At 38.5% G+C, this 26,481-nt stretch overlaps 1 protein-coding gene across 1 annotated transcript in view; it reads right to left on the bottom strand.

Annotated features, from left to right (window-relative positions):
* Positions 1–26,481, bottom strand: part of LOC122791269 — a 564,593-nt gene that overhangs the window by 165,214 nt on the left and 372,898 nt on the right. The window contains exon 8 of the mRNA XM_044058939.1: positions 17,741–17,778. Within this exon, the coding sequence (XP_043914874.1) occupies positions 17,741–17,778 (38 nt within the window). The remainder of the gene's footprint in view (positions 1–17,740; positions 17,779–26,481) is intronic.

Genomic DNA, 26,481 nt, shown 5'->3' with positions numbered 1-26,481 from the left:
AATGATTCTAGTGGAAAGCAGTGATCAGCCTTCTATAGCTTTATATTTTTTCGGTGAACAAATGAAGTTTGAGGAATTTCACCTCGACACAACTGTTAAGGAAGTCTGTTTTTGGATATTGGATATAGTTATGTATTTAAATATATATATGTTAGCCAAATGCCAAGCAACAATACTTATCACATTAGAACAGAACATGAACATCAGTAGATTGTAAATATTATCTATGTATTATTTTATATTTAGTTACTGGGAAAGTCAGAAATGACATAAAAGCTCTTTTCAGTGTTACAGTCAATGTACAGATCACTCATTTTTTAAAATACATATAGAGTACAAATAATGCACAATATATTTAGAAATACAACGTTGCCATGGTAGTGGGATAGACAAAAGCTATAATGTCAGAAGTGGCATGAAAGAGAGAAAATAAGAAAACAAAAATGGGCTAAGGCTTAAGATAAAGGTAGAAGTGACATTATGAGAAAGAGGTACGGATTCACTCCTACATATAAGTAAAATGTAATATTCAGCAGTACAAGATATTGATCAGGGTCATGTAAGGCATAAAAGATGCAGACAGGGGGGTGTATGAGTGAGGTTAGGTCAGATGTTTAAGAAAAATGTTTAGGGACAGATGAATTATGATCATACCTTATAAAGCTTAGAGTAAGTACAGGTTGTATGATTTTGTCAAAACATAAAAGAGTAATATTTCAAGAGAAATTAGAGAGTGCAGAAAGTATTTTCCAGAGCAGTGTTTCTAAAGGGTTGAAGAAAAGGAAAAATCAGAACTCAGGCAGGAGAAAAGAGCATATGGTTTACTGTGTGTTTATCTTTATAAGTATGTATGTGCATATGAATGTATATATAGTGACGTCCCTACCTAGGCCAGTACTCAAGGAGTCTGAATCCTCACCGCTGACACTGAAGAGGGACGTGCATTTGGAATACAAATGGATACACTCAGTATTTCCAGGTGCAGACCTCTCCGCATCAAGCACAATTTCCCTTAAGAGTGCACAGGGAACACACTCAGCCAGGGGTCTGGATTTCTCTATATCTGTCCCCTTCCAGGTCCCCAGTAAGACTCCCCACTGGTACACCTGTAGGGTTAGATCCTCAGCTGAGTGTCCAAGCCAAGTCCTCCAGCACCCTCTGTACTTTTCATCTAGAACAGTCATATATTATTCCTGTACATAAATGAGGCAATTCAGTTGAGTTCTCCAACTACTTCCCCACAGCCATCCTATAACAATTGTCCAAAATTCTAGAAAAAATGTACACACACACACACACACACACACACAAACACACACACACACACACACACACACACACACACACACACACACACACACACACGCACACACACACACCTAGGAAAGGTTGGCCCAGATTTACCTGCTGTGCCCCTTCTGCTAGAGTTTAAGATAGTTATCCCTGCCACCAGACACTCCACAATCAGGGCTCTTAACAAAGGGTGTCCAATTATGCTGTATAATATTAATACTAATACAAATGATAGTAGTTGGCCAAGACAGCTAGGCCTTCTGGAGTGGGCCACACAGTGTCACCAAATAAATATAAGCATTCTCAAAGGTTAGATACTTTCTAAAAAGGACCAGCCACAATTAAAAGTTTAAACACAGTTAATAATAAATAACTGAAGAGTATGAAAATACTGAATATATATTTACAGTAAACTACAGAGCTCAAATCGCAGGAAATATTGAAAATAGTACTGATGGATAGCGTCATACAAATAAAGAAAAAACAATTTTAACTATATTCCTGACTGAATCTAGGAGAATTACTATTCCCTAATAACTTACTTGATAGAGCAAGGCACAGTGAAATACATGAGCAGTCTTTTTAGACAGGTTCCCCAAAACAGAATACTCAATATTCAGAGATTCTTCTTCTTCTTTTGGCTTTTCCCGGTTAGGGGTGACTACAGCGGATAACCTGTCCACTCATGATTGGCAGTGGAGTTTTATGGTGTCGAGTTGCCAGCCCAGTGCCCAACCTTCCACAGAAGGCACACACACCCATGCACTCACGACTAGGGCCAATTTAAAATGTCCAATCTGCCTACAGCATGCCTTTGGGATGTGGGAGGAAACTGGAGCACCCGGAGGAAACCCACACGACCACAGGGAGGACACGCAGACTCTGCACAGAAGGCACCCCAGCCAAGGATCAAACCAGAGAACCTCTTGCTGTGAGGTGGCAATGCTAACTGCTGCACTACCGTTGCTGCCCACTCAATTCTCAGACATTACTCCCTGTAAAATATAATATCCAAGATGGTTTGCAGCAGGACCTCCTCTGGTCACCTGACTCTAAGTTCTAACAGTATGCCCCTTTGAAGCTGAGACAGTAACTTAGCATAGACAGCTACAATACACATCTAAAAGTTTATGGCAGTGCCTTTGCTGTCCCAGTATCCTCTATTAAAACATATACATTTCAGTTAGAATTATACATGTACATTTCTTTTCATTCCAGCAGGGTGCACTGTTGATACATTTTAATACAGGTAAACCTCACAAATACATTTTCAGCACAAGAATCTGTACAAATCAGTTTGATATACAAATCACATATAATTATTTAAAAAAAAATTCCAGCTGGCTCTGCTGGCACAAGTCATACATCCACTGCCCTACTGCTCCTGGCATGGCTGGCAGTACCTGCTATTGTCACACACACATACAGACACACACACACACATACAGACACACACACACACACATATATATATATATATATATATACACACACACACACACACACACACACACACACACACACACACACACACACACACACACACGCACGCACACACACGCATATACACACACACACACACCCATGGAACAGCAGTTACACAAAACCTGGACTTTCAAAAGTATGGTTTCAAGTTTCCGTAATGGTGATCTGAAAATGTTCGAAACCACCTTAGCGAATTCTAGTGTGCATTCGCTCATATGAGAGCGATGTTCTGATTGGAGATCATACTACAGTGAGGATTGGGAAATTTGCCCTTTTCATCACTGTAGTGTAATCTTGGAGTTTGTATATGTAATATGCAGGGGGTGTGGGGGGAGCAGCTCCCCACATGGGGTGTACAGGGGGGAAAGGTTAGTAGACAATCACCAGAAGTGAAGATAGCCTGGGTATTGTCGATAATATCAAAGTACAAATTATCAACATTACAGCTTTCATTGTTGCGATTAAATAACATTTTTATTTTCAACATTTTTTTTGAGTAAGTAATTACTCTCAGAACTGTGCTTCCTAATTTTGATAGTAAACCTATATATATATATATATATATATATATATATATATATATATATATATATATATATATACACACATATATACACACACATATATGTATATATGTAGATAGATATACTGTGTTTAAAGAAAGACAATGTTACATCAGAGTTTGTTCTGGTGTACAATGTTAATTGATTATAACATATAGCCAGATTAGTAAAGGTAGGCATATTAGACTGGAGGGAGGAGAGGAAGGAAGGGGAATTTAAATAGAGCTGTAGTTGTTTTCTGAAATGTTCTGTGTTCTTGCTTGGCCTAAGTGTAATATGGTTGTTGTTCTGTGGGTTTGTTACATAACCTTAGTATAGGGACTGATCTGGTATGTTATTTGATATATAAAGAACTAGAAGCAACATGTCCTTGGAGTGAAGATTTTTTATTTTTTTGTTTTTTTGTGGTTCGTATCTGCGAAGAAGATTTTGCAGTTATGGCCATTTGTTAAGATAAAAGATAATATTGTGGGCTACTTACAATTGCAGTTATGATAGATGGCTAGGTAACTCCAACCAATTTAGTTGCTTCAGAGTCACATGGTGAGTGTTTCTGGAAGACATGCTTGCAGCAAATTTGGCCAGTTCATTACAGCATTGGTTTAGCTTCGTAAGTTGTACAGACTACAGTGTATGAAAACAGAGGGAACACAGAATGGAGATAATAACTGGTTGGATCAGGCTAATATCTTTCTAGTGGTATCTGTTAAGAAGGGCTTTGTTCTGTAGAAAAGGCCTATTTTTTATTGTTGTTACTGATTGGATGTGTTGTTCAGATTTGGGCTTGACATCTATGATCATGCCTGAGATTTGGATTGTTGGACAAAGTCCATTGTAGTGTTACTGAGTGAAGTGAAAGTAAATGTATTGTTATAGGCTGAGTGGGATTTCATTGTGAACAGTATCATTTTTGTTTTCTTGGGATTGAGGAATAGCTGCACATTTAGAAGCCATGTTTCAATGTTGGAAAATGCTGTTTGGGTTTATTTTTTAATTCCTGCAGGGAGGTGGCTGTACAGATTGGTGTGGAGTCTTCAGCTTACTGAACAATAGATGCTGGTTTGCAGGCCAAGCAAAGGTCATTGATAAATATGTTAAATGAGTGGTTAAAGTCCAGAAGATATCTTAGTAACTGTGTGTGTGTGTGTGTGTGTGTGTGTGTGTGTGTGTGTGTGTGTGTGTGTGTGTGTATGTGCATTTTTTCTAGAATTTTGGACAATTGTTATAGGATGGCTATGGGAAAGTTGTTGCAGAACTCAACTGAACTGCCTCATTTATGTACAGGAATAATATATGATTGTTCCAGATGAAAAGTACATATGGTTCATAGGTTCATAGGTTGGTACTAGGCTATCAGCCCTAGGGCCTATACAAGCCTAGCCAAAACAACTCCCTGGCTATTTCTTCCCACAATATTTACTTCCCTGGACCCCTGTCTAGCAGGGCAACTGATATGATCCCCAGGGGATATTTCCTATCTCCCATCCAATCATCAAGGTTTCTTTTGAAGAGGGCCAAGGAGGCACTCTGCTTGACATGTATGGGCAGTCAATTCCAGAGTATGGGGAGTCTTTGTGTCAGGAACCTATTCCTCCAACATGTTTTGTTCATTGTGATGATAAGGTTTAGGTCCCTGGAGTGTGTGGCTCTGATAGATTGGGATTTCTTTAAGTGTAGCATGTCCAGCAGCTCTGGGTTTGACATGGCCTTGTATGTTAAGCAGAGATCGCATCTGAGTAGACTATATGCGACAGAGTATAGCTGGAGTTTTTGTAGTCGGTCAGCATACGGCATCTGCTTTAAGCCTGTGATACTTTTAGTGAGGTGTTTCTATGGCCTTTCCAGTTGTTGCAGATGTCTTGTTAGGTACATACCAAACAGGGCGTTTTACTCTATGATGGGTCTAATGAGGGTTGAGTACAGTGGGACAATGACCTCCTTTTTTCTGGATAAAAAGCTCTTAGTGATGAGGTGTGCCACATAGAAGGATTTCCTGACTGTTGTGGCGATGTGGTTATCAAAGATGAGACCACTGTCCACCTGTGTTCCTAAGTCTCTTATCACATGTTCAGTGTTTAGTGTAGTTTAGTGTACTGCCATCTATGTGGTAATTCACGAGTACATGTTTTTTCCCAAAGGGGATAACTATACACTTCTTGGCATTGAGCTTGAGCCCATGGCTTTGGTACCAAGCATCCATTTCTGTAAGGCCCTTTTGTAGAATATCCACATCATTTGGGGATCCAAAATGGCTTCCAGTTTGCGGTCATCTGAGAACTTTGTTAGCCAGAGTCCCTTAGTGTTGGCCTATACTTCAGAGAAGTAGATGCCAAACAAGAGTGGTCCCAGGACTGAACCTTGAGGTACTCCACTTGTCATTTGTCTGGAGCTGGAGTTGGAGTCGGCTACTTTTATAGTGTGGGTTCTGTCAGTAAGCCAGTTGGCAACCCATCGAATGACGTAGGAATTTATGCCCAGCTTAGTAAGTTTATCTATGATTCCAGAGTGGGGGATGGTGTCGAAGGCCTTGGCGAGGTCCAGATAGGCTGTGTGGAGTGCCTTACCCTTGTCCATGGCTCTAGAGACTGATTTGAAGAAGTCAATCAGGTTCAGAAGACAAGATTGGCCCTTCATGAACCCAAACTGGGTGGGGTCTAGTGTTTGAAGGTTGCCAATCTCTTTGTTTATAAGTTCCATGATAATACGTTCCATGGCCTTGCAGATCAGGCTCGTCAAGACTGATACGACAGTAGTTCCCAGGATCCAAGGTGGATCCCCCCTTGTGCAGTGGGATAACTGTAGCTGTGCACCACTCAGTGGGCACAAAGCCTGTGGTGAGGCTATGATTAAACATGACACTTAGTTGAGGTACAAGTTCATGTAGTACACAGCCTGGGATGTCGTCTGGATCTATGGATGCTGTATTCTTAGCTTTGGAGAGTGTGGTTTTTACCTGTGTGGCCATGATTCCTGGAATTTGGCAATCTTTCTGTATTGAGATGGGCCCTTTAGGGGGTGAGGGGGTGTGAAGCTGGTACTGAATCAATCTGCCAGGATATTGGCAATGTCCTTGGGATCAGTATATTTAATGCCATTCTGTTGTAGCTCAGAGCAGATCTGAGCATTGCCACTTAGATTCTTGACATAGCTATAGAATTAATCCAATTTATTGTAAGCGCTTTCATCTTGGATAATACCAAGACTTCATCAGACAAAAAAAGTAACAGTCACAACCCATTTTTTAAATTTTTTTTGTCTGATGAAGTCTTGGCATTATCCAAGACGAAAGCACTTACAATAAAATGGATTCTATCTGCTTCCCTGCCTTGGTGTATCCTTTTTGTTTTTAAAGTGTTTGTTCTTCAGTTTTGTGAATAGCTATAGAATACCTTGTGGTTGTCTTTGGAATCTTTGGAAATTTTATTTTCATAACTAGCTTTGGAGGATTTTATGAGGGATCTCAGCTTCTTACTGCGGCTGGTAAGTGAGTTTTTTGCATCCTGGGATTTTCCTCTTTTCTGCAACAGTTTCTTCCTTCTGTTGTATAGTTTGTTTATGAACGGGGACCACCAGATTGACTTCCTTTTTTTAGAAGAGAGCATCTTGGTTCTATTTGGGATGGTACAATTCATGCACGAGTGGATGTGCTCATACATTGCTTTAGTGTAGGATTCAGCAGTCGAACTTTCAGATCTCGTCTGCATGGGTGTCATGAAGTTTGTCACTTCTGACTTGAGTAGCATGAAGTTGGCCTTGGAGAAGTTTTTTACAGAGATTTCCTTACTGGGGGGTGGGGGTGGGATGTGGATGTCAAAGGTGATTAGCTTATGGTCAGACCTAACCAACTGGTGTGGAGCATCGATTTCCCATGTTGGTAATGACCAGGTCCAGGATACTGGAGCCCCTGGTGGGACTATGGATTAGTTGATCCAGGGCATTGGAATTTATGAATTCCAAGAACCGTTGGGCAAAGGTGTTGGTACATGAGTAGTTTTCCCAGTTAATGGTAGGGTAGTTGAAATCACCCAGTATTAGGGTGTTTGGTTGTATCTTAATATTTTCCAGTATGTTTAGAAAGGTGTAGTGAGAATCTTGTGGCATGGTGGGGAATCTGTAGCAAGCTACAATTTGGATTGCAGTCTTACCTAGTGTTAGTTGCACCTGGAGAATTTCGAATGCATTCTGTTGGGGAACTAGCCCAGAGGTGTGCATATCCTTGGTGAATATGGACACTCCTCCATCTTTAGTGTTTCGGTCCTGGTTTGCTGGCTGAAAAGTGTGGTAAGAGTTGTAGCCTAGTATTGCAGGTGTGTTCTCTGGAGCCTTGAACCAGGTCTCAGTTACTGCACAGATATCGATGTTCTCCATTTTTAGGAGTGCCTCGAGAGAGTGCATTTTGAAGTTTAGACTTCTAGCAGTGAGTAGCATTTCCTTCAGATTTTGCATACTTGTACCTGTTATGGTGGTGCTTTTGTCCTTTGTGCCTTGCCTAAAAAAGGCACTATAGGGGTAGCAAGAGTCTGTAATGTGAAGGTGGTGGTAGTATTGTTTCTCTGATGGATCTGTTGATGAGGATTGGCAGAACACAGGGTATGCAAGTTCATTTGCTGCCATTTTGATGCATTCAGAGGGAGGATGATCTGCAGCTAATGTGGTTGGTTTTAGTTTAGATAAATACTTTCTGATAATATTAGTTGACAAAATCTTTACAGTGAACTTATGTTGGCAGTTATTAGTTACGGGTTGAGTTAGAGGGCTGTATGAATTGCTTGAACTGGAGGACGGGATTATCATTTAAGAGCATAGTTACAATTTGTATAAAGTGTGATTAAATCTGATAGCTGTGATATATACTGATTCATTGGGGCATGGGCTAGGTTGAGGGATCTACCAGAATAAAGATGATTATTTAGGTTTAGTCAAAAGAGTTTTTAATCTGTAATATGAAGGTGATGGTAGTATTGTTTCATGTCTATGAGAACTTTGGTCTTTGTGAGATTGCTTAGGTGTTTCAATGTCTAGTTGGTTTGATCACTTTTGTGTGTTTGCTATACTTCCCATCTTCTGTTTTGTTCACTCGTGAGTTTTTTGTATTTTGTATGAGCTATAAGACTGGGCTGTTTCTAACCCTCTTTCTAAATATTAATATGGAGGAAGGTGTTCAATAGCATGTTAGGTTCACCTAGGGGCAGTGTCTTTATTATATTCTAATTTGGTGGAAGTTTTGGGATTATGGTTCCGACACCTAGTTATATAGGTGTTAGGTGGTCACTTATTTGGTCAGGAAGGATGCTACAGCTAAAGATGTTCTGATGCTTTGATTTCTAAGACATTGTTACTAAACTGTGGGAATCTCTCCCTTCTTTGACTACCATAATGTAGGCTGGTTACTTATGTCAACGCAAACAAATTGCCCACCACCCTTATAAACAAAACTACAGGCCAGTTTCATGTCACTACATAATTGGATATCCTAAAACCACCTCACTATCAATACCAAAAAATTCTTGTATCAAATAAAAAAACAGCCAGGTCATTATCAACATAACCGAACCATTAGTAAATCTTGTCTAACAAGTTTCAAATCAAAGATCCTTGGCTTAAATCTTGACTGAACCCTCTTTTTTGACATGATACTGAACTTAGAAATAACATATTTTCACAACTTAAACTGCTGCAGAGCAAAAATCAGTTAACTCCTGAAACTAGGATGGATAGTTCCAAAGATGTGATTTTTACCAGGACTGGAACATGCCCTGCCCATCATTGCTTTAAACTACCCCACTAATAGGTTCATAGGTAGGTACTAGGCTATCTGCCCTAGGGCATTTATAAGCCTAGCAAGAATGTGTTGGCTTTTGCCTCCCTTTTAGACTAGATTCCTGAGCCTCTGTCCAGCAGGGTCATAGAAGTGATCCCAGGAGCAAATTTACGATTTCCCATCCACTCATCAAGATTTCTCTTGAAGAGGGTCAGCAAGGGGCTCTGCCTAACATGGATTGGGATTCTATTCCAGAGCACGGGAAGCCTTTGGGATATGAATCTATCCCTCCAGCATGTCCTATTTATTGTTGTGCTAAGGTTTAAATCCCTGGAGCGTGTAGCTCTAATGGATCTGGTTTTCTTGAGGTGGAGCATGTTCAACAATTCCAGGTTAGACATGGCCTTGTATGTCAGGCAGAGATCACCTCTGAGTAGGCGGTAAGCAACTGAGTAGAGCTGTAGTTTCTTTAGTCGTGCTGCATAGGGCATCTGTTTGAGGCCCACGATCCTCTTGGTGAGGTATTTTTGAGGTCTCTCAAGCTGTTGCAGGTGTCGGGTAAGGTACATCCCAAATGGGGCATTGTACTCAATTATGAGCCTGATGAGCGATGAGTAGAGGGGCACAATGACCTCTCTTGATCTAGATGTGAACCCTTTTGTGATTAGGTGGGCTATATAGAAGGTTTTTCTAACCACTTTGGCAATGTGATTGTCAAAGGAGAGGTTAGCTGTGCTAATCAAATTCAACTTAGAGTTAATAAAATATGTAATTTTATAACAGTCTTGGATCCCAGAACTCATTTTCTTCTCTAAGAAATAGCCAGCACTGTCATCCAATATAAATGCCAACCACTGTCCACTGAACTAATATTCAAAATCATTACCTACCCACTTAGAAGTTCAAATGAAGAAGTTCTGTCCTTAAAATACTCCTCTTTTGATGCATTTCTGGTGAAAATAAACTTTTTTAAGTTGACCTCTATCTACTAAAACAGTCTATTCCTTGAACTGAGAAACAACTCCTACCCACTTTACATGAAAAGCTCAATAAACACTCATTGCTGATAACAAGTCATGAATGTGTGAGGGATTCTGTCTAGCCTTAGTATGAACTGGCACACTACCTGTAAGCTAGTCTCCATGCCTGTCTTTATACTTTAACATTCTACACTCAGTAAAGCAGCTGTATTGTAAGTATGACAGTCATTCTGTTTTGATATGAATCTGTTTTCTTTGTTTACAGACTTCTCCGCCTTTGTACTTTGTAAGAAGTCAAAAGTTCTTATTAACGTGTCTACATGTGGCTGTAAAATATTAAGATTGCAAATACTGGCTTTTATTTCCATCCTGTATTGCTCTGTTGTCCCTGGATCCTGGATGAAAACAGCTTTTGGCCAGCCCATTTATCCAGTTAACAAATAAAAATAAATAAAATCTGTTGAGGATGTTGTAGGTTTTAAACCAAGTTATACATTTAGAAATAATTCTTCTTTGAAGCAACAGCTATGTTATAAAACAGCTAGTGTTCCTTTACCCTTATCTGATCATCAGGGGACATATGTATGTAGGCATTGTAAAGCTTGCATATACATTGGCACTGAGCAGGAATTTCAACATCCTTTTATGAATTACACCTTTAAACCATGTTTTTATGCTAATCGCAGGTCAAAAGGTTTGATATATACGGCTAGATGTTAAGTCCTGCACATCCTTTTATATAGATAAGACTATTAGAATATTGAAAGAGCACATTTTACAGCATATAGGAGATATTAAACATATGAATTTGTTTAATGCCCTAGCTAAGCATATTTCAGTGGCTCCTGGTCATTCTTTTGTTTTTTATGTTCTGCAAATTGTGCATGTTAATAAACGAAAAGGAGATTTTAATGTTATGTTGGAGAATGTGGAAGCAAAATGGATATTGAGGTTGCAGGCAGATAAGCTGCCAGGTCTCAATCTAACTGTACCTTTAAAACCGGCCTTGAAAAAATGGAGTATACATCAATAATTGGTATTTATCTTAATTGATTAATTGATTAATGCTCCTTATATATTTGTACACCTGCAATGTTTCTTTGTGGACTTGATGAAGCACTATGTGTGAAAGTGCTTATCCTGTGGATCGTGGATGAAAACAGTTTTTGCCCAGCCCATCTATCCAGTTAACACATAAAAATAAATAAAATCTGTTGAGAAAGTGTTATTGCATATTTATTTAGGTGAGGGACCCTAAGGCATCCAAGCCTTTAATTAGTATGGACTTTACATTGTGCTGTTTTGGAGACCTTACCTTAATAAAATAAATTCTGCAAGGTCTGCTGAATATTCTTCGGTCGTGGTAGAATAAAAAGAGGACAGGTGTCAAAGGACAAAGCTTATTATCGAAAATACATTTTGCTTTGATGTAGTTAGCTTTCCCATAAGTGTTATGTTAACAGAAAGCATCTGATGACAAAATGTTTTGTGGCTTACAAGAGGTATTTAGGTTAGGTGTTAGTATCCTGTCTATATATATGCATGCAATAAAAGCTTATGATAATGAAACAATAATCTGGTCCAACTAAAACAGTGATGAATATCTGACTTCACACATGAAATGAAAGGAAATGATAGTCTGGCCGAATAAAGATTGACTATCAGATTTCGGACATGAAATGAAATGATAATATGACCCAGTTAAAAGAGTGATGGATATCAGACTTCATATATGCAAAGGTCTGCTTGTTTTCTGGGGACATGAATGCTTTTTTCTGAATGAACCTTTAGGGCTGAGAACAGCTTAAGCTTTTTTAAAAGACTGTGGAATTTGGAGAGGCAAAGTTGGGGACTGATGGATAAGTCTTGCCAGATATCTAAGAACAATTTAAAAAAGACACTTCTTAATACGTTTCAGGATTCAGTAATCCTTTTGCAGATTATAGGTAGTGGGAATCAATGGAATGTTTAAACCAATACAAAAAAGTGGACATCCCTGCTTTGTTCCTTTCTGTATTTCAAACAGGTTGTAGAATATACCACTGGTCATGATTTGACATCCCAACCCTATGTTCAAAAATGGGAAAAAAACGATTGTGGCTAGTTGGATGACTATGATGGTTGATGAATAAAAATTCAGAGCACTGCAGTCATTGCCAAAATAAAAGTTATAAAATAGAATCAAACTGGTTCCCTAGCTCAATGAATGTAGCAATAGTGAACAAACTTTCCTCCTGATGAAGGGTAATGACATCATCTCCAGCTGCGCTGCATCTGATCTTTTATTAACAAAGCCCATTTGACAGGGATAGGCTATGTCATTCATATAATGCTGGAGTCTAGCAATCACAGCTCAGTCATTTATGTTGGTATTCAGTCACTCTTGTGTGAAGAACCCTTTTTTATTTAATATCATATTTAAATGTTCAGTTAGTTGGTATGTAGAACATTATAAGAAGTGGGAACAAAACTCCAGATGCCTACCCCCCCCCCCCGTTGACTTTCATTTAATTAACATGGTCAAAACTTTTTTGACATCCGTACGTAATTTGAGGTTCCAGTGCTAAAAGAGTGTCGTCTGGAAGTCATGAAAGTGTTATTTTATACAACATTTTTTGTAGAGGGAATATGTTCTATATATTTTGAAGGAGTACAGCTGAGATACTGCCCTGGGAGTCCTTCATTGTATTTGTCTTTCTTTGAGTTTTTCATTTGTTGATGAGGTAAATTCAGGAAATTGAATAACCACAAGAAGACAACGAATAACACCAGGCACAGAAGGTCAGCAGTCCAAGACAAGAAGGCAGCCAAAGAATACGTGGAAAGCAATAACTGAATTTAATACTCAAAGCTACACAGATTAAGCATAAAGCTTTCGTAAAAACTTCACCAGAATCATACATTTCATTTCAGCACCACTTTTTAAATATCCAACCCACAAATTCATTAACCAGTTGGTAAAGAAATTCTATTACTATTATTACTGACAGCAGCAAAATATAAACTTTAAGCTTGACTAACTCCCAAGAGTGAAGGGAAGGCAGCGATTTGTTTTAAATGGATTTTTTTTTTCATTTCCTGCCCTACATGTTTACAGCAATCTTAATATTTTGAAATCAGGGAGTCCATTGGAATCCATTCTTCACATGGAAAGCCGTGTTTTGAAACAGACTTAAGTTAGGTTCCTTAAGATCATTAGAAGTGAGAATAAATGGCAACTGCCCAGTCTTCTGGTAGAAACTGTTAGGCCTTTTTTCTGGCTAGGCAGGTCATAGAGTAGGTAAAATCATCTGTGTATGGTTAGGCTACCACAGCAGTAACTAGTAAGCAAGAGGTCAGCCATAGTTTTCCACTGCCTTTTCACCTTAGATACACCTCTCACAAAGTGAAAAGGCACCGTAACTATATGTACCTATTCAAGATATAAAAAAGTACTCCCACACAAGGATGGTGGTTTTATGGGCATTCATTTTCAGGATGTCGATAATAAAGTGAATGAAAAACGTAGGAGCAAATCCCATCTACTAGTCCCACAGCTTTTAGTTAAAATAATATTCCTGTTTGGGGTACATACAACTCATGGTCATTGGGAATCTTCACAGGCTACAGCAGTTTCTATGTAACAATAATGAACTCCTTTTGTAGAAGAACACTGAGCAGTTATTTATGAACTCGATGCAATGCCATCTTTGAAGTGCTAACATTTTTGTCATTTGTATCCACATCCATAGGTCTGTTACTTTCCAGGCTTCAGTATTTTTATTTGATACAGCTGTGTTTTCCCTGCTGGATTAGATCTGGTGGGCTCGGGAAAGGGACCGGGAATGGAAGGGAAAAGTCTTAGGCTGGGAACTAGTGTAGCCAATGTGCCTATGCTGTTCCCTTTGATTCTTCATAATTATTTCCTGATGCATTCAACCCTAGAAAAATATGATTGTATGTTGAGCTGAGAGGAGTAGCAAATGAAAGAATTATAAATGACGTTTAGGAGCTAGAATAGAGGTACTCGACCTCTAAAGTTGGTAATCATAATTCTTTCCCTACAATGCATATTCCAACCAGCCAATAAGTTCATGTGGTGTTATGCAAGATTAGCCTCCTCAACAAATATATTATCCAACAGCTGCTCTTTGTAACATAGCAGAATAGTTCAATATTGATCATACGAAGATTACAATGTCGCAGGGAGGCAGTGAAGGATGCCACAACTGCTAGACTGATCAAAGTAATTGCTAAACTGTCTCTTGCTTAAGAAGCATAAAAATTACAGAGTTCTGCTGCATTTTCACTTGATTTATTTTATATTTTCTTTTTCCTTCAGGTCACACTTGCATTTCTCATGTAGCTGATGACACATACCTAGATATCGAAGGTTAAATGCAGTAGGTAGGAAGGAACTGTGCTGTGTGAAGGGTTATGAATTAACACAGTGCATTCCAATTAATCATACGATGACTCAGCATGCAGTCTAGCCAAAGAACCGTACCTAAACAGACTATGGAAAGATGCTGAGAATCTGTGGTTGTTTTTTCACAAAAGGAGGGTTACATTACGTTCAGGTAATTACCAAACCCTCAGCTTACTTTGTGAAGTAAGTAAAAAGGCTGTTTATTGAGCTGGTACAGAAAGAAACAGGAAACATTGATTCCGGCATATGATCAGCATGGGAATGTGAAGGGAATGTCCCATTTTCTTAAACTTAGCAACATTTCTGAACAAATAACAGCAGTCATACATGAAGGTCTGGTAGTTCATATAGCATATCATGAGACAGCATATGAAACAGTCTTATACACTAGCATAAGAGATAAGCTACACATGTTTAAAATTAACTGGCATACACATAACTGGATCCAGAGTGATTACTTCATAGAGCACAAAAACTTAATATAGGAGAATGTTCACAAGCAGTGGAGTAATATAGGACTCAGTGTTGTCATTTAATACCTGATAATGTTACGCTGTATTTGATCAATTTTAAAACAGATGAGACATAAACTCATCAAGTTAAATTCCCTGATGTTAAACTCTCTTGATTCCTTTTCCTGTTAGAAATTACTGCCGTTGTGGTGTCTATGTGCACACTAGCAATTATCTGTTTTTTTTTTCTTTTCTTGTCTATGGCTGTGTGAGTTGATACATATAAGTAAGGAGGGAAGGAGTGAAGCAAACCACATGGATGGTATATGGACGTTTGCCCCCTACCAAAATGCCTTCTTTATAGGTTTCATTAACCTGCGTTTTTTACCAGTTTGTATAATTAGGTTCAAACTTCAGTGTATTTAGGCTTGGCAAAATATAGGTGAAGTATTTGATATCTTTACTGTAGCAAAATGCAAGGGAAGTTTTTTCATATGTTTAATGCAGAAAACACTAACCAGATTGTTGTTATAAGTTCAGAAATTTAGAACCACTGAATAAATGATATGCAGTATGTCTACAGCCTGTAGTACTGCCAAGATTGTCTGTCAATTTACATACATGTTTAGAAGTAAATCACTGAACCCATACAATCCTAGTGGTCCATATAAAGTGCATATATGCTTCTAGTATAAAACTGGAAAATTTGGTGGTATGTGCCATTCTCTCTTCAACTTGTGATAAGGAATTGTGATTTTATTCTTTTCTTGTATGCGGTGTTTCACAAACATCACACCAAGAGAATGTAATGAAGGCCGAATCAGCACAACAAAATATACTGAATACTTTTACATTTAAAAGTGAACATTCACAGAAAAGCAAAACATTTTTCTGTTATATGAAAAAGTTTAAAACCTGGTTGAAGCAAATGGTGTTGCCATGCAGCCTGGAAACACTATAAATAGTTGAAGTCCCAGGTAGTGGCTGTGAATATGAGGTGTATGACTCCAAAATGCAACAGCCATAGATCAAATCTAATTAATGAATATCATTTAGTTGTGCTCACTTCTGCAAAACCTCAGCTTTCTCAAGACATCAGAAGGTGAGGATACTGGATGAAACTCTGTTTTAGGCCCTACCATGACTTGTTGCCAAGTTACACCATTTGTATGATGAATTAATGCTCGATCTGCTGAGCACTGAGTAACATAACTACTCCTTCCAGTCTGCTGTTATGCAAATACCAAAGGGTGCTTACGAGGAATGTGCACATTTTGTGAATTCTGAAGGATTTGGAAAAACTCTTTGTTTTGCTGTGCTTCTGTGTATCACATGCGTACAGAAAACTGGTGAGTCTGTCATGCAGAGGCACATCCTTGCCTGTGCCCCAGATGCTGCAGGTTTGAGTACCAGGCCTGGATGAGGGAAGAGCTAACCAAAGTGGATTGGAACTGAGTGGCCGAGGCTGGCTTGCCCATCCTGGGTAGAGGAGTAAGTCAATGACTCCCCCATCTGTGTGTTAGCTGCCAGCCAGACAGACAGATAGATGGCAGCCTCAGACATTTAGATCTGCAAGCCAAGTAGTGCCCAGCACTGTAGCCAGGGATTTAGGCATTTGGGAATGGCCTTACTTTCCCAACCCTGCCCCTATAGGCATCAAACCATTTGTCACCTAGTGGTGGTATTGTGAGCTTAGGGCAGGGTTTGCCCTGGCAGTCAGTGAAGATGGGGATGCCCAAGGGGCCACTTATATTCCCTCAACAGGTAGATGATTTATGGGTCTCTACCTCAGGGAATGGCCATCACAGGAGTGGCCTTGTTCTGAGGAATAAGCTGCAATTTAGGCCACAGAAAGAGGAAGGGGCCCAGTTCATGAGCTAATGCTCACAATGTTACTGTGATGGAGGAGGTTATGATCAGATTATGCAGAACGGGAGTACTAGAAACAGAAATAATTTTGTAAAAATATTTTTTAAAAATTCTATAATAATGAGTACAAAGTAAGGCATTCTATATACCTGACACTACTAAAGACAAATTGTCATCAGCTTAAAAAGTAAGTCAGCTTGATGTGATGTGATGTCATATCAACATGTTGTGATATCACATCAAGTTGTTACAAACATTTTACAACCTAGACTGTACGACTGGTGATTGTACCAACAGAAGTTAGCAGTAATGTCAGAACAGTAGTCTGTAAACCTGGAAACAGGGCAAACATTCATCCACCAGTCTATGGGCACTGTAATTAGAAATGACATAAGTATTGTAATTAATGGAACAACTGTATAAAGACTTCCTTCAAGCATATCATTTTGAAATGCATCATAATCTTGTAGAAGTTGCACAGCTGGCTGCAGCTGTATAACATATTTTCTGAAGTATAATCATTTGAACAACAAATACAATGTGAACATCTCGAAATGTGCTACTTCTGGTAAAGCAATCCATTCTGAGGAAGATTACCACAAAAAGAAAATATATTTGTCTTGAGGTGTCGTGCTCTAGAGCTACGATTATACTTATTTGTTTTGCGGTTAGGTAGAGGCAACCCCCATAGACAAAGCAGAGGCTTTGTATTCCCTAAAATTTTTTTTTTGTGGGTAACAGCTGTACTCTCTGAATATCTGTTTACAGGTCTGTTGTTTGAAAAAAAAAATGCCCGTAATTATAAACAATGTCATTCACATACTCTTCAATAATTCAACATTCATATATTGTTCCTGCTCAAAAGTAAAGATACAAATAAATTAGATATTGAATTACATTGTTCAGCTCTAAAATAGAAAGATACATACTCCTTCCAATCCAGATGCATCTTGGCTCGGACTGTAATCTATAAAAAACAAAGAAGCCCATATAAAGGTAATGAAGTAATAAAGAAACCCATTTTGGTAATACTAAAAGTTCTGCTTTAAATAGTAAATTGACACAGATCTTTGTATAACATTACATTATCTGTGGATTCCCAAGAAATGCTACAGACACATTTTCACTGGATTTGATTAATCTAGCCTTACCATTTGGTGAGCAGAGCCATTTTGTAAGCATCTTTTTTTGTCCACCAAAACTTGTATAAGAAACTGATGTATAAATATAATGCTGTTTGGTAGTAGTGTAGCATTCATTAAGCCAACAGGATTAGTATCGGCTATTACTTTAATTTAAACAAAAACGTAGAGAGGAAAGCTGATAGAGCACAAATAAAACCAACCAAAACACAGCTTCAAGGATAAAGCCAATAGATATCCAGAAAACCAAGTGGTAAAAATACGCTGAGATGTAAAAAACCTTCTTTTATTAACGCATACGATTCCAACGAGTAGACACGTTTTCGTTGCTGAATGCAACTTCATCAGATAAAACAGACAACTGAATGCATGGTTTAAATACATAAATAATTAACCACATGTAATTCCAGTTAACTAATTAAAGGACCAAACCTTAAAAGTACTGTGTACTGAATAGTATAACATTTTACACTTGTTGAATAAGAAATTGGCCTACATAAAAGAAGGTTTTTTACATCTCAGCGTATTTTTACCACTTGGTTTTCCGGATATCTATAGGCTTTATCCCTGAAGCTGTGTTTTGGTTGGTAGTATTCAAAAGGTGTTTATCTCTGATTATATCTCATTGCAAGCTACATGGTATCACATTTTTTTTCATATTTAGATGACTTGCTTATCTTTGTAGAGTCTTTTTCAAGGTGTTAGGAATCTCTATCTCTCTTGGGTGAGAGATCTCTTTCACAAACTGGGATTCCAAGAGAATATTCAAAAGTCTTTCTTGACTCCCTCACACAGTTTTGTGTTCATGGGATGTCAACTAGACATCTCAGTTCAAAGAACTTTTCTTCCACAGGAAAATAGAGCTTTATTTAGATATATTTCTAAGGTTTTCCACTCAGACTTCAGTCACTGCGAGGGAATACCTCAGGATTTTGGGTCTCATGGTATCTATGATTCTCATGATACTCCTGCCACATGAGAAAGATACAGTTGTATCTGACATCTCTTTGATTTCGACATCAACACCCCTTATCTTTACAGATGCCATTGTTTGAGTTTGTCAGAAGAGAAATCTTTTGGTGGAGACAACAGATATCTTTCAAGTCTCCCCTTCTCCCTCCTTGCTCCAAAGCAGTTTCAGGAGGGATAAGAGTGCAGAAGTGTGGGAACACTAAGGACAGATGCAAGCACATGAATATAAAGGAGATGCTTGCCTTGATCTTGGCACTCAACTCTCAGAACCATCTTTGGTCCCTGGGACCTCTTCAAGTGGTTGCAGACAATACCACAGTCATGTGGTACATCAACAAGGAAGGGGGGCACCAGGTCCTACCCCCTTTAAAGATTAGCCATGTTAGCTTGGGATATAGGTTCACAGTACAATCTCATGCTACAGACATCCTACATTCTCTCAGAACACAATTGTGTGGCAGACAAGGCAAGCAGGACCAGTGCAAAGCCCATGAATGGAAAATAGATCAGGGGTCTTCCAAGAGTTGATCACTCTGTGGGGAATTCCACCACTTTGCCTCCTCTCTGAACAATCAGTCGGTAAAATTCTACTCCAAGACTCATTTCAAGGAGACTTGAAGACAAGTGCCTTTTCTTGATGACTTTTCTTTTCTTTGGATAGGAATGTTCCTGTACCCCTTTCCACCCTTTCCACTAATATCTAGGGTACTTCCAAAGATTCAGAAGGAATCCCCTAAGATCATTGTGGTGACTGCCTTCTGGCACAGGAAACAGTGGTTTTCCCTTATTTTGGAAATGGTCAGGGGTAATTACCACAAGGTTCCTCACAGGCTGGATCTACTAACACAATACCAGGGATGTTTGATACTCCCTGACATCAATAATTTTCAATTGACTGCCTGGATGAAATGGTATTAATTCCTTTTAGTTGCCTAATTACTGAGGACATGTAGCAGGTACTAATGGAGGTAAGAAAGCCTGCTACTAGAAAGTCATATACTACCAAATGGAAAAGATTTTCTAGTTTGTGCCAACAACATAACCAGCACCCATTCAGGGCTAGTTGTTCTCTGGTTTTACTAATATTTGTGTGAGTTACTATGGCCTTTATTATTCCTTTCATTTATCAACCATTCCAGCATGTCTGCCCATGGTTCCTCCTCTTTCAATGCAACCTTATGTCAAAATGTTTCTGAAAGGAGTTTTGCATAAGAAGCCTCCTGGAAAACTGGTGGCCTTCCTTAGGATCTTAATTTTGTGTTAGAAAAGCTAACACTTGTTTCATTTGAGCCACCTAATCTGGCTGACTTGAAGTTCTTAACATGGAAAACATTCTTACCGATTGCTAATCTGGCTGACTTGAAGTTCTTAACATGGAAAACGGTCTTACAGATTGCTCTGACCTCTCCAAGAAGGAAATATGGGATGCAAGCTCTTATGGTAAGTCAACCCTATCTCATTTTCCATAGGGACAGGGTTTCTTTGAGAACTAATCCTTCTTTTATGCCTAACATGGTATCTGAGTTTACTTTAAGCCAAACTATCCGTCTCCCCGTTTTCTTTTCTGACCCTAAAATTGAGGGAGAAATGATACTCCATATCTTGGAGGTCCACAGACAACTCAGATACTATCTTGACAGAACTAAATCTTTCAGATCTTCAGATAAATAGTTCATTTCTGGTGAAGGTAAGAAGATGGGACAATCTGTGTCAAAACAGGCTATTTCCAAATAATTGTCTAAAACTATTACCTTTTGTTATACTCATCATAACAAATCCATTGCAGGCAGAGTCAGGGCCCACTCTACCTGGGCCCTGGCTTCATCTATGGCTTTTTAGAAAGGGTTGGATTCTAGAAGTTTACTATAAGCTGCACCTTGAGCATCTGTACATACATTTCAAGAGCGCTATAAGTTTGATTGCTTCTCTAGGTCTAGATCAAGCTTTACCAGGACCATTCTCAGGAGGCTCGTGGACTCTTCTTTCACCGCCCAAATATACTTGGCTATGGTAATCTACCCATAAAACTAAGGTTGTAGTAGTGATCAATATGAAGAACATAGTTTAGTTGAGTAAGCTGAACTTACCATGATAGTACATGTTTGAATGATCACTGCTGCAGTAGCCACTCCCTTCCTCCCTCCATCCCCCTTGTTTTTTTTGTTGTGTTTTTTATGCTAGGTGTGGGCACATATTTTTTGATTATTCCTAGCATTGCCTTTTCAGGGCTCAGCCAGGAAAGTTCTGAAGGGCTTTGCAACCAAAATTGTCTTTTAGTCAGCTCAGCTCGAGCTGCTTAACAGTTTGGGTGTGTGGAAGGTGCCCTGAAGCTTTGAAAGCTGGCCAGCTGTTATATCCCTATTATGATATAACCCATATAGCCAAGGCTACTGCAGGATTGATCATTCAAACATTTACCATTATGGTAAATTCAATTTACACAACTGTACTTTCTGGCTACCATAATTTACATTAGAATCAGACAAGATTGCTGTTTAGAATATACATCCCACTTTAACATATTAAAATGGAACAATACATCCGACCACAAGAAAGCATCAGTTCTTGAGTTCTTGAGTGAAGTGAAACAGCGTTTCTATTAAGTATTAAATGTCAAGGCATAAATGTGTACAGAAGGGCTGAAAAACTGGATGACCACTGAAAATATACCAAATACATACCCTGGCCATCTTGAGGTCACAATCAGGAAGGTGAAACTGACAAATTATATTTTCCACTTTATTAGTTATGTAAAAAACTTGACTAATACATTTCTAATTAAAAGGTCACCAGCTAGGTACAGGTGGTCTAGTATATCTGATTGTGAGGATCTATCTGGATATGCCACAGAGGAACCTTTCTCTTGCCTGCCTGAAAATACCTGATAGCAAACAAGTAAAACAAGGATTTTAAGGCTACTCCACTCTCTTTTGAGAACAATAAGAAAGCATTGAGACAGGTGAAAGGAATATCAAAATTTGATTGTTTTGTTTTAAGTTGCTAAAGGGGAAATGCCTAAGACAAAGCACATTGGGAAGGTAGAGCTCATCAGCAAATTTTAAATAATTGTTCCTCATGAGCGCAGTCTAACATCTTTCCTATGTTGAGTGCTAAGTCTGCACAAGGATACAACTCTTTGTGATTAAGTTGTAAATGCCTCACCCCACAGAAAATATTTTCCCATACTGATTTACTCTTTACAAATCCTACTTGATCTGGACATATGAGGTTTAGGAATACATGACTTAATTCATTTTTTCCAGCTCAGCATAAATAAATTATTATCTATATTGAGTAGGGGTGTAGGGTGGTAACTATCAATATTATAGAGATCTCTGTCTGTCTCCAAAATAGGACATAATAGAGATGATTCCCATTAAACCGGGCATATATTTTTTAGCAAGCACGTAATTACATTTTTCCCAGAACAATTTTATATCTTGAGTTTGAAGTTGTTTAGATAATGCTTTAGGTAATCCATTAATTCCAGAGACTATAGTCAGTCACAGTTTGGACATACTATTTAATATATAATAGCAGGTGTGCTGTACCTTTAAGAAAAATTTCCAAGATCTGTGTGTGCATATAAATACCAAGCACATGTTAGCTTCAGTGCCATTTTGAAGGTGCAGCCAGAGAGTTAACATCTATGTGCACGATAGCTAGTTTGATTATAAGTTAAAGTTACTTAACCTCATTTATGATGTGTTTGTATACAATAAAGCTGTTTGAATGAGAATCCACGATGCTCACCTGTTTATGACACGGTGTCAGAACTGGGATGGCAAAGACTATTCTTCAGGGCTATGAGGTGCAGAGATAATGGTGAAGGCAAACTAAAAGAATGGAGAGCATAAAAGGGCCAGAAACAAGTCAAAGGTAAAAAGAACACGTGGATGATTTATTTATCAAAAGAGGTAAAATAGAGCATTACAAGGGCACAGAATATATTGTTAAGGAAACAAATAGCACAAAAACATTTATTAAGCAAACGAGAAGCATAAAAGAGCTCACTGATCAAACAAAATGTTTGAAACCAAGTTATTTGATAAAACGAGCATCAGAAAAGTACATAAAGGGCTCAGAGTTACCTCAGAATTGTAAAATGAGCATGAGAAAGTGTAATGGGCATGAAAAAAGATTAAATGAGTGAAATGAATATAACAAAAGGGAATAAAGGGCACATTAAGAGATTTAATGAGCACAATGACTATAATTGAAATGGCAGAAAAGGGCACATTAAGTATCAGTAAAGCAAAGGTGACTGCATGTATTTCAGCAAATTACTGTGTTTTGGCACAAATCGCTACTTCGCATTGATTCCTTGAATAGCATAACTAGAGTTGTTCGAAGTATTTCAAAGTGTGTAAAAATGTTTACAGTGTGTGCTTATTATTGTGCATTCATTCTGAAAAGTTTATTGTGTGCAAAGTGCAACTATTTCGTGAAGTGCAGTCAAGTGCAGCCATTTCAAAAGTTTCTTGTGCCTGCATGTGTCTGTTCGCAGAGTGCCGCCATTACAGACTGACTCCTGCGCTGTACAGAGTTGTTTGGCAAAGTGCAGCCATTTTGGGGAAATTACGGTGTGCTGTGTGACAAAGTGCAGCCATTTTGGGGAAATTAAGGTGTGCTGTGTACCGTTTATTCACAAAGTGCAGTTATTTTGAGGTGTTTCTCACTCTAAGCTTCTTCTGCCCATTACATTCTCAAATTGCCATTACTTTGAAACAATTCATTCGCAAAGTGCAATTACTTCGAAACAATTTATTTGCAAGGTGCCATTGCTTAGAAACAGTTCATTTGTAAGGTGACATTATTTCTAGTTAGTTTATTCACAAACTATAGTTACTTCAAAATGTCCCTTGCCCTCAGATTCTATTGCCCATTTTATTTGTACTGTGCAGTTGTACGAAATGTTTCTTAAAATGATAAATGACTGTGGCATTAAAGCAATTACAAGATAAAGGCTTATACAGTAAAATAATAACGATAAACAACTTTAGCATTAAAGCCATTACAAGATAAATGGCTCATATAGCAAAGTAATTTCAAGGCAAGTGGTTTTTACAGAAAAGAGATTTCAAACTGTTACAGTGCCCAGGAAACTTATTTCATAAAATTCAATTATACAAAGGCTCATTGTGTTGTTACAGATACTGGCATAAATTTCAAGCACATGTATACGTGTATGTACAAGTGTGCATGTTTGTGCATGTTTGCAAGAGTCTTCACCGAGATATGTTAATATGACAGATGGATTTTTCAAGCCACAACCACTTCTGTTTGATCAGAATATTGCAGAGAACTAGAGGATATTTGAGCAAGAATACAATATATTTATACAAGCAGCTTATTCTGATAAAGATGCACATACCAGGGCATTCATTTTGCTGAACCTAGCAGGGTCAGTAGCCACTGAAAGGGAGCGTTCATTTGTCTATGCACCAGCAGTGTATGAAGGTGAAGGAGAAACTCGTCATGTTGTCATGCAGGCTGAATCAAAGGAAGACCCCAAGTGTTTGAAGTGCAAATTCAGAGAAATGTGTAACTCCCAGACTAATGTTACACTAGAGAGGCATTTGTTTTACACAAGAGATCAAAAACAAGGGGAAACTTTTGCAGCTTATATTACCAACCTGAGAATCAATGCTAAAATGTGTATGTTTGGTGATTTAAAGGATGAGTTAATAAAAGACAGGCCCATGTGTGGTATTAATAATGCTGCTGTGAGAAAGATTTTGCTTTGTGACAGTGATTTAATGCTGAGTAAAGTCATTGAGATTTGTCAGATTCATGTAGTTACAGAATGGCACACAAATATACTTGCTAGTGAAAAGAGCATGATTTCAGTAGGCTCCAGAGCTAAAGTAGACAGCATGCAACATGCGACAGGCAAAGGTAGGCCTAACCACATGGCAGCAGCAGCTCCTGTGGGACTTCTAGGAAAAACCTGTAGTCTTCTAGCACATTCCAAGCCCAATTCAGTTAAAGGAGCATGCTCAGTGCTGAACCAAGGGTACTTAGTGCAAAACAAACATTGTTCAGTACAGCGTAAGAGTGAATCAGCAAAACCCAAATCAAGCTTTATTGTAAACTGTCACAATTGTGGTACCAACCATGAATCCAGAAGAGAAAAGTGCATAGCATTTGGCCAGCAATGTCAGAAGTGTAAGAAATGGAACCATTTTTAAAGATTTTGTAAATTGAGTAAGCCTCACACAGTTACAAAGAAGGGTCACTTCAAAAAGCAAGTTAATCAAATAGACTTGCAACAGTCTGCTTTCTGTGTAGATGGTGTGTTGGTAATTGGTGAAAAGATTGATGCAGTAGATTTATTGGCAAGAAATGAAGTATTTTGTACTGTCCGGATCAATGGTAAATCCACTGAGCTTAAAGTAGGCACTGGTTCAAAGTGTAATGTCATGTCTGCAGATACTTCTGCAAGGGTCAGAGCTGGTGAGTTACTAAATGTGACAGGTTGTGCGAAACTTGTTGCTTATGGAGGTGAAGAAATTCAAACCAAAGGCTCAGTAGTGCTTTCATGTTATGTGAGCAAGAACTGTTATAGCCTATTGTTCAATGTGGTTCAAAGACCTGTGCAGTCATTACTGGGTCTCAGAGACAGTTTGAAAATTAATCTTCTTTTTTTTACCAAAGAAGTCCATCAGATAAGCACATGTCCTAGTTCCAGCTTCACTAACAATATTTTTTCAGAGTATGCTGATGTTTTCGATGACAAGTTGGGCAAACTTCCAGTTTTGTATTCCATGAAATTAGACCCATAGATTAGTCCAGTGGTCAGACCAGCAAGGAGAGTTCCAATAACTATGCAGCATAAAGTCAAAGCTCAGTTGGACAAAATGGTGCAACAAGGTGTACTTTGTTCAGTTACAGACCCTACGGAATGGGTGTCATCCATGGTAGCAGCTCATAAGAAAGGCTCAGATGAAATCAGAATATGTATTGACCCAAGAGATTTGAACAAAGCATTGAAGAGACTGCATTATCCCATGCATACAGTCAAAGAGGCTGCTGCCCTGATACCGAATGCCACTGCTTTTTTCTGTCTTAGATGCAAAAAGTTCATTTTTGCAAGTGACACTTGATCACAAATCTTCATTACTGAGTACATTCAATACCCCATTTGGAAGACATAGATTCCTCATGATGCTATTTGGAAAAAATTCTGCAAGTGAAGTCTTTCAGCATGCAATGGAGCAAAGTTTTTTTCGAGTTATCCTTGTACCATAATAGTAGATGATAATTTGGTTGTAGGCAATGGTGAGGCAGAGCATGACAGAAATCTTAGGAGAGTTCTAGACAGAGCGCGTGAAGTGAACTTAAAGCTGAATCCTCTGAAGTGCAAATTCAGACTACCAGAAGTTACATATGTAGGTAATTTTTTTACAAGTATTTTCTTGAGATCAGACTCATCTAAGCAACCAGCCATTCTTGAAATGCCAGCCCCAGCTAATGTGCAAACTCTGCAACCCTTGGTCAATTACTTAGGCAAGTTTATATCAGACTTCAGTGAGTTGACAACGCCTTTCAGAGAA

The sequence above is a fragment of the Protopterus annectens genome, chromosome 17.part0, assembly GCF_019279795.1.
Source record: "Protopterus annectens isolate FY-2018-M chromosome 17.part0, PAN1.0, whole genome shotgun sequence".
Classification (NCBI taxonomy): Eukaryota; Metazoa; Chordata; order Ceratodontiformes; family Protopteridae; genus Protopterus; species Protopterus annectens.
This window is presented reverse-complemented; position numbering and strand designations above follow the sequence as displayed.